This window comes from Suricata suricatta, chromosome 15, assembly GCF_006229205.1.
Source record: "Suricata suricatta isolate VVHF042 chromosome 15, meerkat_22Aug2017_6uvM2_HiC, whole genome shotgun sequence".
In the NCBI taxonomy this organism is placed as follows: Eukaryota; Metazoa; Chordata; class Mammalia; order Carnivora; family Herpestidae; genus Suricata; species Suricata suricatta.
In genome coordinates, this window is record NC_043714.1 from 42,384,007 (window position 1) to 42,398,234 (window position 14,228).

General features: G+C 37.1%; 1 protein-coding gene across 10 annotated transcripts in view; it reads left to right on the forward strand.

Moving 5' to 3' along the window:
- Positions 1 to 5,349: 5,349 nt before the first annotated feature.
- The window catches only part of VPS13B (vacuolar protein sorting 13 homolog B), a 740,094-nt gene continuing 731,215 nt past the window's right edge, over positions 5,350 to 14,228 (forward strand). For all 10 annotated transcript variants that reach the window (XM_029923832.1, XM_029923833.1, XM_029923834.1 and 7 more), the window contains exons 1-2: positions 5,350 to 5,633; positions 6,061 to 6,243. In XM_029923832.1, coding sequence (XP_029779692.1) covers positions 6,097 to 6,243 — 147 coding nt within the window. In that variant the 5' untranslated portion in view covers positions 5,350 to 5,633; positions 6,061 to 6,096. The remainder of the gene's footprint in view (positions 5,634 to 6,060; positions 6,244 to 14,228) is intronic.

A 14,228-nucleotide genomic window follows, 5' to 3' on the forward strand; every position in this document is an offset into this window, starting at 1 on the left:
TAGGGGACTTTAACACACATTTATAGCAATGGACAGGTAGTCTAAGCAGAAAATTAACAAGGAAACAGTGGCTTTGAATGACACACTGAACTGGATGGACTTAATAGATATATGCAGAACATTTCAACCTGAAACAACAGAAAATACATTGTTTCCAAATGCACATGAGACATTCTCCAGAAGATCACATACTATGTTACAAATCAGGCCTCAAAGAGCACAAAAAGATCAAGACCATATCATGCATATTTTCAGACCACAATGCTATGCAATTTGAAGTCAGCCACAAGAAAAAATTGGAAAGACCACAAATACATGGTAGCTAAACAACATGAATGGGTCAAATGGGAAATCAAAGAAGAAATAAAAAAAATACATGGAAACAAATGAAAAGAAAACACAATGATCCAAAAATCTTTGGGATGTAGCAATAGTGGTCATAAGAAGTAAGCATATACCAATACAGTTCTACCTCAAGAAGCAAGAAAAATCTCAAACAGCCTAACATTATACCTAAAGGAGGTAGAAAAAGAACAAAGCCTAAAGCCAGCAGACTAAGGGAAATAATAAAGATCAGAGCAGAAGTAACTGATATAGAAACTGAAAAAACAACAACAACAACAGATCAATGAAACAAGGAGCTGGTTCTTTGAAAAAACATAATAAAATTGACAGACCTCTAGCCAGACTTATCACAAAGAAAAGAGAAAGGACCCAAATAAATAAGAGCACAAATAAAAGAAGAGAAATAACAACCCAAACCACAGAAATACAAACAATTATAAGAGGTAGTATAAAAAAATTATATGCCAACAAATTGGAAAACTTGCAAGAAATGGATAAATTCTTAAAAACATATAAACTACCAAAACTGAAACAGAAGAAATAGAAAAGTTGAACAGACTGATAAACAGCAAAGAGATTGGATCAGTAATAAAAAATATCTCCCAACAAACAGAAGTCCAGGGCCAGACTGCTTCCCAGAATTCTACCAAACATTTAAAGAAGAATTAGTACCTATTCTTCTCAAACTTAAAAAAAAATAGAAATGGAAGGAAAACTTCCAAATTCATTCAATGAGGCCAGCATTATTGTGATTCCAAAACTGAGAACGACTCCACTAAAAAAGAGAACTACAGGACAATATTGCTGATGAAACAGATGCAAAAACTCTCAGCAAAATACTAGCAAATTCAATCCAATAGTACATTAAAAGAATCATTCACCAAAGTCAAGTGGGATTTATTTCTGGGCTGCAGCTGTGGCTCAATATTTGCAAATTAATCAATATGATATACCACATTAATAAAGGATAAGAACCATATGATCCTCTCAATAGATACAGAAAAATAATTTAACAAGTATAATTTTACAAGTATCCCTTAATGATAAAAAGCCTCAACAAAATAAGGATAGAGGGAATGTACCTCAACATAATAAAGGCCATATATGAAAAATCCACAGCTAATGTCATCCTCATTGAGGAAAAAGTAAGAGCTTTTCCTCTATAGTTAGGGATATCCACTCTCACCACTGTTATTTATTTTATTAAAATTTTTTTAATGTTTATTTTTTTAGAGAGACACAGAGGGTGAGCAGGGGACAGAGAGAGAGGGAGAAACAGAAGCAAGCTCCAGGCTCTGAGCAAACAGCATGGAGCCTGAGGCGGGGCTTGAACCCACAAACTGTGAGATCATGACCTGAGCTGAAGGTGGATGCTTAACAGACTGAGCCACCCAGGTGCCCCCCACCTCTGTTATTCAACATAGGACTGGAAGTCCGAGCCTCAGGAACCAGACAACAGAAAGAATAAAATACACCCAATTGGCAAGGAAGGAGTCAAACTTTCACTATTTGAAGATGACACACTATATATAAAAAACCCAAAAGACTCCATCAAAAAATTGTTAGAACTGAGACACACGAATTCAGTTGCAGAATACCAAATCAATGTACAGAAATATGTTGCATTTCTATACATCAATACTGAATCAGCAGAAAGAGAAATCAAGGAATCAAACCCATTTACAATCACACCAAAACTCATAAGGTACCAAGGAGTAAATTTAACCAAAGAGGTAAAAGACCTGTGCTCTGAAAAGTATAAAACAGTGATGAAAGAAATTGAAGATGACACCAAGAAATAGAAAAATATTCCATGCTTGTGGGTCAGAAGAACAAATATTATTAAAATGTCTATACTACTCAAGGTAATCTACACAAGCAATGCAATCTCTATGAGAATACCACCAGCATTTTTCACAGAGCTTGAACAACCAACCCTAAAATTTATAAGGGAACACAAAAAATCCCAAATAGCCAAAGCAATCTTGAAAAAGAAAAGTAAAGCTGAAGGCATCACAATTCCTGACTTCAAGTTATATTACCAAACGGTAGTGATCAAGACAGTATGGTACTGGCATAAAAATAGACACATAGATCAATGGAACAGAATAGAAAACCCAGAAATTAACCCATAATTATATGTTAAATTAATCTTAACAAAGCAGGAAAAGGCCGATGGAAAAAGACAATCTCTTCAACAAATGGTGTTGGGGTAACTGGACAGCAATATGCAAAAGAATGATACTGAACCACTTTCTTACACCATACACAAAAATAAATGCAAAATGGATTAAAGACCTAAATGTAAGACAGGAAAACATGAAATCCTAGTGAACACAGACAGTAACCTCTTTGACACTGGCCATAGCAACTTCTTACTAGATACATCTCCTAAGCATGGGAAATAAAAGCAAAAATAAACTACTGGAACTTCATCAAAATAAGCTTCTGCACAGTGAAGGAAACAATCATCAAAACTAAAAGGCAACATTGGGAATGGGAGAAGATATTTGTAAATGACATATCTGATAAAGTGTTAGTATCCAAAATATATAAAGAACTTCTCAAGCTCAACATCCAAAAAATGAATAACCCAATTAAATAATGGGCAGAAGACATAATAGACATTTCTCCAAAGAAGACGATCAACAGAAGCCTGAAAAGATGCTCAGCATCACATCGTCAGGAAAATGCAAATCAAAACTACAATGGGCTACCACCTAATCTGTCAGAATGGCTAAAATCAACAGCACAAGAAACAACAGGTGTTGGTGAGGATGTAGAGAAAAAGGAACCCTCTTGCACTGTTGGGGGAATGCAAACTTGTGCAGCTACTCTGGAAAACAGTATGGAGGTATACCTCAAAAAATTAAAAATACAAGTACCCTCTGATCTAGCTATCGCACTACTGGGTATTTACCCAAAGCATACAAAGATACTGATTCAAAGGGATACATGCATCCTGATGTTTATAGTAGCATTATCAATCAAATTATGGAAAGAGCCCACATGTTCATCAATAGATGATGGATAAATAAGTATATATACATACAATGGAATATTATTCGGTCATAGAAAGGAACAAAGTCTTGCCATTTGCAATGATTTAGATGGAATTAGAGCGTATTATGCTAAGCAAAATAAGGCAGTCAGAGGAAGACAAATACCATGTGATTTCACTCATGTGGAATTTAATAACAAATGAACTTGGGTGGGGAGGGGAAGAGAGGCAAAGCAAGTAACAGGCTCTTTACAGCGAACAAACAGCGTCACTGGAGAGGAGGTGGGCAGGGGGATCCGTGAAATAGGTGATTGGTATTAAGGAGGGCACTTGTGATGAGCACTGAGTATTGTATGGAAGTGATGAATCACTGAATTCTACACCTGAAACTAACATTACACCATATGTTAACTAACTGGAATTTAAATAAAAATTTGGAGAAAAATTATTTTGACTGCTTATAAAACAGGGTGCAATGGAACAAAGGTTGGAAACCACTACTTTTTTTCTTAAAACCAAAAAAATCAATGACCAAATAATTTTCTCAAGGCAGGAATTTGGCAAATATTATTTGTTGTCTCCAAGAGAAAAATGGTATCCTACAACAAAAAAATGTTTAGAACATCATTATTTTGTTTATACAGCATGGTAAAAAATCTGTTTATATTAATATGCTGTTCTTATATATTAAATTGCCACACAATTAAGAGTAGGCCCTTTTTCTTTCTCTAGAAAACTAACAAGACTTGTAGCTTCAGTTCTAGGCCACTAGGGCTTTCATACATTTAGTGGAATTATTTTTTTATATTAAGATTTTTGAGTCATGGCGTCCTCTTTGCTTTTCAGGTGAAATAGATAACTAGAGATTACTTAATTTACTTCACTAATTCAGTGGCGTTTAATAAGACCCAGATTACATGGGTTGTTCATCAAGGCTTTCTGTGAGAGCACAGTTGCTCTGAATTAGCAATTATCTGTTTTTTCTTTTCCCCTGAAACTTTCATTAACATAATAAATCTAAACACCTTGGCATCCTCCCTTAGGCCTCTTCTCTATTGCAGTTTCTAACACTCTTTAAAGAAATCATAATTTGAATTCCAGTAAAGAGCTTTAAAAATTTCGGAATACTATGAACTATTTTCAGTTAAACGCCAACAATATGGGTAGGTATTTTAATCACTGTATAATGGAAGTCTATTTTCAAAATGTAGTGGTAATTGTTTTCCTGAGGTTACCAAAATTAAGTCTGGTCAAAGATCAGGGAGCATGTTCTGTGTTAACCCAGTGTATATTTTTCTGAGTTAGGTGTTCATGTTTCTAGGTTTTGTTAGCTTGCAAAGTACTGGGGGGAAAGGTCATATTTTATACATTCATTTCGGCCTAACAAAACCAACACTGCCTCTTAAAACTCTTGAATTCATTTCTTATCATCTATTTCTTTTCATTTTCTCTCTAGGAGTTTTATACCCTTCTTCCTTATGAGGTTCCCTAAAGTTTTCAGACGCCCCACATCGGACTGCAATCCAATCTTCTTTTTGGCCATTCCTTTCCCTGCCGGCACCAGCAAAGTTAGGCATATTTTTTGCAAACCACTGCTTTGTCAAAGAACGCTAGGGTTTGTCCACACGTTTGGTCAAGATGCATTCCCCTAAATTACACATCCTAATTCCTTCAATTTACCACCTTTCCTCCGCCAAGTGAACCTCGGATAGAAATTTAAATCTGCCCCGCCTCCAACACCTCGCTGCTCCTACCTGCGGCCTTCTTGCTATTGCCCTGCCCACTGAACCCAAGTTCCTCTCCCCAGGCCATCCGTTTCCCAAGAGAAGCAACAGTCCCTAGTATTTCAGGGCTTTGAACACTGGTACCCGCTTTCTTCCTCCCCAAGGCCCTCCGCACTTCCCCACCCCGACACCACCTCGACCGCCCGCAGCCGCCTTCCCTCGGAGCGCCACTTCCGGATCGGCGGTGTCTCCTCTTTACCGGTCCGCCCACCTCCCCCGCGCATTTCCTAGAGCTTTGTCTTAAAACACTGGCGAGGTCGGAGCGGGGACGCCGGCTAGCCCCGCATGAGAGGTCTCTAGGAAGACGCACTGAATGGCTGCTCCAGCCTAGGAACTCCGGCCCCGCGGCGGAGTCGAGTGGTGGCGGTGGCGGGACAGTTTGTTTTGAGCACCGAAGGCGCAGCACCCGGAAGTGGCGCCGTATCGGAGCTGCGCCGCCGCCGGGAGCGGGTGCCGGGTGCTGGGTACCGGGAGGTGGAGGGGACGCAACAGTACTTTTCGGCGTAAGTGTCAGCGGAGGGTGCAGTACCGCTCCGGGGCGGGAGCCCCTGGTTCCCGTCTTGGTTTTACGGTGGTAGATTCGGCTGGGTTCCTGGAGGCGAGGGCCTCGTGGGGGCGGCTGGGCTGGTGAGGGTTTGCGGCCGCTGAAGGGGATCTCGCTCGCTTCATTCTCCCACTACAGGGGATCGCTCCCTTCACTTCAATCGTATACCTCCTACCCTTCGCCTGGCGAGTTGTGGGGAGTTGTACTAGTGAGGTGGTCGCAGCTGGAGGAGAGCGTCCACTTGTTTTTTTCGGCTTCTGGGAGGAGGCGAGCGGCTGCTTTGGTGGGGACTGTTGCTTTTCGGCCTTTTCAACCCCTCCTGAGAAATGCTTTTTCTTTGGCTGCACCACCGACTCCATTCTCATGTTTGCCTTTACACCCTTCAGCTTCTGACTTTGACGCCTCTGCCTGCGCCTTGAAAGATGCTGGAGTCTTATGTGACTCCAATTTTAATGAGCTATGTGAATCGCTACATCAAGAATTTAAAGCCGTCAGATCTACAGCTTTCACTATGGGGTGGAGACGTGGTTCTCAGCAAGCTCGAGTTAAAGTTGGATGTGCTGGAACAGGTAAGCTGTGTAGCTGTCATGACCTGGAAACATTTACAGCTTGTTTAGCAATTATCCATTGTTTCCTGTACTTCGGCTTTATGCTTTAAAAAACTTAAATTTTCTATTAAAGTATTTTGTTACCCTGAAACTACAGACCTTTCTTCTACAGAAGTTTTTTTTTTTTCATGGCTTATTAGAATTGGATTCCCAAAAGGTGCCTCAACAGATTGGAAAGTTTAATTTTTCTTGCCAGAATTGTGCAGTCTACTTACTTAATCCTCAAGTATTACCGGATATACATTGCTGATATACATTGCTGAGATCCTGAATGAAGCTGGAAAATATTATATTGCTATTCTCCTTTTTTGAGCACTGGAAAGGTCAGAATGATAGTAAGAAAGTTCTGTCTTCTAGTAGGAAAGATGACATTACCCATGGCATCTTCAGAGAATTGAGTAAACCCAGATTGAGAATGCCTGCAAAATTAAAAACTTCTTTCGTATTCACTTTTTAGGTTTTTTTTTCTTTTGGCTTACGATTGGTCTAATGTAAATGAACTGTAATTTTAAGTTTCATATATTAATCCATTGAGTACATTTATTACTAACATGTGCCAGGCAACTCTCTTAGGCCCGGGGATACAAAAATTATCTGTGAAAACTCAGGAGAGCCAGACCAACTGCTTTTTAGGAGATAAGGGAAGTCTCTCTCTCTCTTTTTTTTTTTTTTAAGCATTAGTAAGGGATTTTATTTTTTAAGTTAAAAAGTAAAAATATCAATATTATTAAACATTCATATTATATGCAAAAGATATTAAGTAAAAAAAATTAAAAGCCCTTTCTATTCCCACTATTTAGGGCTATCCACTATTAGCACTTTTATTTGGATATTTTCCGGCCATTTTCCTATGCATATATCAATGCAATTGTCATTATGCATAGGAAATAAGGGAAGTCTTAATCTGACGGTGAAAGTTAATAACTTTTATATTCCACTTCTTCCTGTATTATGGAATAATTGAGATATCTCTACGAAATAATACTTTTGGTTCCTTCCCTTTCTCTCCAAGGTTAATATATTCATTTTTTTAAACAAAAGCACAAAGTCTTAAGTATACAGTTCTGTTTTTATGTATGCATACACCTATGTAACTGCTATCTCAATCAAGAAATAGAATATTCCATTGGCACCTGGGTAGCTCAGTCGGTTGAACATGGGACTCTTAATTTCGGCTCATGTCATGATCTCCTGGTTGTGGGATCGAGCCTCCCCCACCATCTGGCTGGAGTACTGAGCCTGCTTGCAGTTCTCTTTCTCTGCTCTTCCCCTGCTTGCGTGTGTGCCCTTTTTCTCAAAATAAATAAACATTAAAAAAAATTATATTTCCTGGCCCCCTTTGCAAATCAGGAGTCCCATCCCTAAAACAGGTGACTATTATTCTGATTTATATATACTAAAGAAGTTTACCTATTTTTAAACGTTAGTCAATTGGAATCACAGGTGTCTGGCTGTTTTCGTTTGCCTTTATGGCTAAGGTCAACTATGTTGTTGTAGGAACTGTAGTTCTTTGTATTGCCTCGTAGTATTCCATTGGCTAAAGATTCACAATTTACTTTTCCATTGATGTACAGGTGACTGTTATTCTGACTTATATATACACACAAGTTTACTTGTTCTTGAATCTTAATATATTGGAATCACATGAGTCTGGCTGTTTTCGTTTGACTTTAAAGCTGAGGTCAACCCATGTTGTTGCAAGAACTGTAATTCTTTGTATTGCCTTGTAGTATTCCACTGGCCAAAGATTCAAAATTTATTTTTTCATTGGTGTACATTGGGGTGCTTTCTACTTTTGGCTATTATGAAGAAAGATCTTATGAATGTTCTTGTATATATATTTTGTTGGATATAGATATTAGCTTCCCTTAGGTGTATACTTAGGAGATATATATTTATATTTATATATTATAACTTTGATGGATACTGCCAAATAGTATTTTAAAGTGGTTTTATTAATTTACATTCTCACCAGCAGTGTATGAGAGGTCCAGTTACTTTGAATTTTTGCTATTACTTGGCACGTTTGTTATCTTAATTTTCACCTTTCTGGTGGGTGTGTAGTGGTGTCTCAATTTAAATTTGCATTTCCTGGGGTGCCTGGGTGGCTCGGTTGGCTAAGCGTCTAAACTGGGCTCAGGTAATGATCTTATGGTTAGTGCATTTGAGCCCCATGTCAAGCTCTGTGCTGATAGCTTAGAGACTGGAACCTGCTTCAGATTCTGTGTCTCCCTCTCTTGCTGCTCTTCCCCTGCTTGCATGTGCTCTTTCTCTCTCTTAAAAATAAATATTAAAAAAATTAGAAAAATATTGCATTTCTTTAATGACTAATGATGTTGAGTACATTTTCACATGCTGCTTATGGCTATTTGGATATACTTTTTTGTAAAGTCTTTATTCTTTTGCCTATAAAAAAAATTGGGTTTTCTTTTGTTTTTTTAGTTGATGTTAGGGGTTTTCAGTGTATTTTGGAAATGAGACCTTTGCCAGCTATGTATTGCAGTATATTCTCCCAGTCTGTGGCTTGTCTTTTTAGTCTCTTAAAGTTATTTTTGGATGAATAGAAGCTCATAATTTCATTGAGGTCTAAATTTTTAGTCTTTTCCTTTGCCTTGTTTAAGAAATATTTGCTTATTCTAGGAACATGAACATATTATCTTGGTTTCTTTTTTCTTTTTGGGGAGGATTTTTATTTTAATCACCCCATGCGTCCTTATAATGGGTGCAGTCTTTAATCCCTATCACCTATTTTACCTATCTCCGTCCCCTCCTCTGGTAACCATTAGTTTATTCTCTATAGTTAAGAGTCTGTAATTTGTTTGCCTCTCTTTTTCTTCTGTGCTCCTTCTGTTTTTTAATTTTCACATATCAGTGAAATCAGACGGTATTTGTCTTTCTCTGACTTATTTGATTAGCATAGTATACTCTAGCTCCCTCCATGTTGTTGCAAATGGCCAGATTTCATTCTTTTGATGGCTGAGTGATATTCCTTTGTGTGTATATACACACACATGGATTCGTTATTCATTCATATATTTTTGGACATTTGGGCTCTTTCCTGCTATAACCATGAGGATGCCTGTATCCCTTTCCCTGATGAGTGATGCTGAACATCTATTCATGTGCTTATTGGCCATCTGTATGTCGTCTTTGGAGAAATGTCTTCTGTCCATTATTTAATCGGATTATTTATTTTTTGGGTATAGAGTTTGATAAGTTCTTTATAGAGTTTGGATATTAACCCTTTGTTGGATGTCATTTGCAAATATCTTCTCCCATTCTGTAGGTTGCCTTTTGGTTTTGTTGATTATTTCCTTCACTATGCAGAAGCTTTTCATTTTGATGAAGTTCCAATAGTCTACTTGTGCTTTTGTTTCCCTTGCTTCTGGAGACCTATCTAGAAAGAAGTTGCTATGGCTAAGTCAAAGAAGTTACCGCTGTATTCTCTCGGTTTTTTATGTTTTCTAGCCTCACATTTAGGTCTTTAGTCCATTTTGAATTTATTTTTGTGTGTGGTATAAGTAAGTGGTCCAGTTTCATTGTTTTTGCATATGGTTGTTTGTTTCTTTTCTTTTAGAAGTTTTGTTTTCTTTGATTTATCTAGCATTAATTTTTCTCTAAGTGTGAAGTAGAGATAAAGATGTATTTTTTTTCCTTTGATACTTAATTGATTCACACCATTTGTTGAACCATACTTTTTCTACTGAATTGCAGTAAGTCTTGTTTGCAAATCAGGTTTTCAAATGTATGTGGGTTTATTTCTAAACTCTGTATCTGCTCTGTAGCCCATTTGTCTATTCTTGTTACTGCCATACTGTCTTTTACAGTGAATTTTGGTATCTCATAGTATAATTTGTGAGACTTTGTTCCTTTTTCTTTGTCATAATTGTTGTAGGTCCTTTGCATTTCCATATATGTTTTAATTTCAAGTTGTAAATTTTAGAATTTCCAAAGGGGAAACCCACTGACCTTTTTGTTAAGGTTACATCAAATCAGTAGATTACTCTTGGAGGAATTAACCTTAATACATATTGTATTGACATAGTATTTAGTTTTTAAATCCATATGGAGAACATTGCTTTCTGTATTTTTAGGTTGTCAGTTTTTCTCAGCAGTGATTTGAAGTTTTCTGAGAGACTTTGCTAAACATGATCTTTTTGTTACGAGCAGCATTTAAAAAAGTTTTTATTTTCTAAAACAAGTCAAAACTGCAATGAAATGCCACCTCCTACATATCAGAATGGCTAAACTTAGTAATTTAGGAAACAACAGATGTTGACCAGGATGTAGAGATAGGGGAACACTTTTGCACTATTGGTAGAAATGCAAACTGGTGCAGTCATTCTGGAAAAGCATATGGAGATTCCTCAAAAAATTAAAAATAGAACTATATCCTATGACTCAGCAATAAAAACTAGGTATTTATTCCAAAGGATATAAAAATGCTGATTCGAAGGGGCAGATGCCCCCAAATGTTTATGGAAGCACTATCAGCAATAGACAAATTATGGAAAGAGCCCAAATGTCCACTGACTGATGAATAGGTAACGAAGGTGTGGCATGTGTGTGTGTGTGTGTGTGTGTGTGTGTGTGTGTGTGTTTATACACACATAGTGGAATATTACTCAGTGATCAAAAAAAAATGAAACCTTGCCATTTGCAACAACCTGGATGGAAGTAGAGTGTGTTATGCTAAGTGAAACAAGCCAGTCAGAGAAAGATAAATAACATGATTTCATACATATGTGGAATTTAAGAAACAGAATAGATGAACATAGGGGAAAGGAAAGAAAAAGAAGATAAAAAGAAAGTGGGAAACAAGCCATAAGAGACTTAAAAACAGAGGACAAACTGAGGGTTGCTTGGAGTACGTGGGTTGGGGAAATGAGCTAAATGGGTGATGATCATTAAGGAGGGCACTTGGGTTGAGCACTGCGTCGTATTACATGTAAGGGATGAATTGTTAAATTCTGCTCCTGAGATCATTATTACACTATATGTTAACTAACTTGGATTTAAATAAAATTAAAAAATTATTTTCTAGGTATGTTACCAGTACACAGAAATACAGTTGTTTTAGTATATTGACTTTCCATTCGTTGGCCTTTCTGACCTGTCTGATAGTTTTTGGTCTTTTCTGTTGGATTGCCTATGTACACAGTCATGCCATTTGCAAATAGTGACAGCTTTACATCTTTCTTTCTAGTGCTTGTACCTTTTATTTCTTTATTGCACTGTGGTTAGAAAATGGAGATTCTTTTTTGTTTCCAACTTCAGTAGGAAAGTGCTCAATATTTTACCATTAAGCATGTTGCTAGATGTAAATATTCTTCGCTGTAAATGCTCTTTTGTTCGTCCTTTTACAAGTTTTTAAAAATCATGATGGATTTGAAGTTTAATATTACATTTAATGTAATTTAGATTACGTTTTAGTACATTTTCTTTTATTCTGTTAATGTGAATTACATTGAGTTTTCATTTTTAAAATTTTTTAGTTTTTATTTTTTTTAATGTTTATTTTTTGAGAAAGAGTGCGAGGATGAGTGGGGTAGGGGCAGAGAGAGAGGGGGACACAGAATCTGAAGCAGGCTCCAGGCTCTGAGCTGTGAGCACATGAACTGAACCATGAGATCATGACCTGAGCTGAAGTTGGAGGCTTAACTGACTGAGCCACCCAGGTCCCCCACATTGAGTTTTTAGATGGAGTTTGCATGTCTGGTATAAAACCCATACTTACTATGTATTAATCTTTTTATATATGATTGGCTTTGGTTTGCTAAAATCTGTTTTGTTTTTTTTAATGTTTATTTTTATTATTTCTTTATTTCTTTATGTTTATTTTTGAGAGAGTATGAGCAGGGGAGTGGCAGAGAGGAAGGGGGGACAGAGGATCCAAAAAGCAGGCTCTGTGCTGGCAGTAGAGAGTCTGATGCGAGGCTCAAACTCATGAACTATGAGATCATGACCTGAACTGAAGTTGGATGCTTAACCTACATAGCCACCCAGGTGCTCTAGTATTTTTTTTTTTTTTTAATTTATTTATTGTGAGAGAGAGCAGGAGAGGGGGAGAGAGAGAGAATCCCAAGCAGGCTCTGGGCTGCCAGTTCAGAGCCTGATTGGGGGGCTCTCTCACACAAACTGTGAGATTATGATCTAAGCATAGATCCAAGACTAAGAGTTGGCCATTGAACCAACTGAACCACCCAGGGACTTTATTTTGTTTTGTAGCAGCTATGCTTACAAGTGATTCTGGTCCATGATTTGTCTTTTATTGTAATGTCCTTATCTGGTTTTATTTATTTTTTTATTATTTTTGTTTATTTTTGAGAGAGAAAGGCACAGTGTGAGTGGAGGAGAGGCAGAGAGTGAGGGAGACACAGCATGTGAAGCAGGCTCCAGGCTGTGAGCTGTCTGCATAGAGCCTGATGCAGGGCCTGAACTCAGAAACTGTGAGATCATGACCTGAGCTGAAGTCGATTGCTTAACTGACTGAGCCACCCAGGTGCCCCTGTCCTTATCTAGTTTTAATGGTCATAGATTTATTAGCTTCATTAGATTATTTGCAAAGTATTTCCTTTTTATAATTTGAATCTATGTAAGATATTATTTTTCCATTTTATTTTGGTAAAATATACATACCAAAATTTACCATTTTAGCCATTTTTTATTATATAGTTCTGTGGCATTGATAACATTTATATTGTTGTACAACCATTACTTTTTCGGTTTCCCAGACTGAACCCTCTGTACCCATTGAGCCACTAACTCCCCATTCTCTCTTACCAGCTCCTGGTAGGCAACCACCTAGAATGCCTACCACCATTCCACTTTTTTCCTATGAACTTGACTATTCTTAACCTTACAAGTGGAAACTTATAATATTTCTCCTTTTATAACTGGTTTATTTAACTTCCTAGCACAATGTCTTCAAGATTCATTCATGTTGTAGCATGTATAGAATTTCCTTCCTTTTTAGGGTTGAATAATAGTTCATTGTATATACCACATTTTGTTCATTCATTCATTGATGCATGTTTGGCTTGCTTCTACCTTTTGGCCGTTGTGAGTAATGCTGCTGCAAACATGGATGTACAAATACCTATTTGAGTCTCTGCTTTTAATTGTTTTGGATATATACCCAAAAGTGGAATTGCTGGGTTGTATAGAAATTCTGTGTTTAAATTTTTGAGGGGTGCATGCATGGCTTAGTTGTTTTAGTGTCCAATTCTTGTTTTCAGCTCAGGTCATGATCTCATGGCTGTGAGAGGTAGGCCCTGTGTTGGGCTCTGTGCTGGGTTAAGATTCTCTCTCCCTCTTCCTCTCTGCCTCTCCCCTGCTCATTTTCTCTCTCAAAAGAAATTATAAAAAAATAAATTTTTGTGGAATTGCCATACTGTTCTCCATAGTGTCCACACCATTTTTCATTCCTATCCTCAATGTGCAAGAGTTCTAGTTACTCATTGTCTTCACTAACACTTGTTATTTTTGACTTTTTTTTTTTTTATCAGAGCCATCCTAATGGGTGTGACATGGTGTTTCATTGTGGTTTTGATTTGCGTTTTCATAATGATTGCTGTTGAACGTCTTTTCATGTGCTTGTGTGTAAACTTTTGGAGAAATGACTTTAAGTTGTCTGCTCGTATTTAAAATTGTTTTTTTGTTGAGTTGTTGGAATTATTTATATGTTCTTAACATATATTAACAATCCCTTATCAGAAGCATGATTTATGAATATTTTTCTCCCATTGTGGGTTGCCTTCAAGTCTATTGATAATGTCTTCTGATGAAAATTTTTAAATTTTGATGAAATTCAACTTATTTTTCTTTTGATGTCTGGGGTTTTGGTATCCTATCCAAGAAATTATTGCCAAATGCAGTGTCATGAAGCTTTTTCTTTGTTTTCTTAGAGCTTTATAGTTTTAGCCATAACATTTAGGTCTTTGATT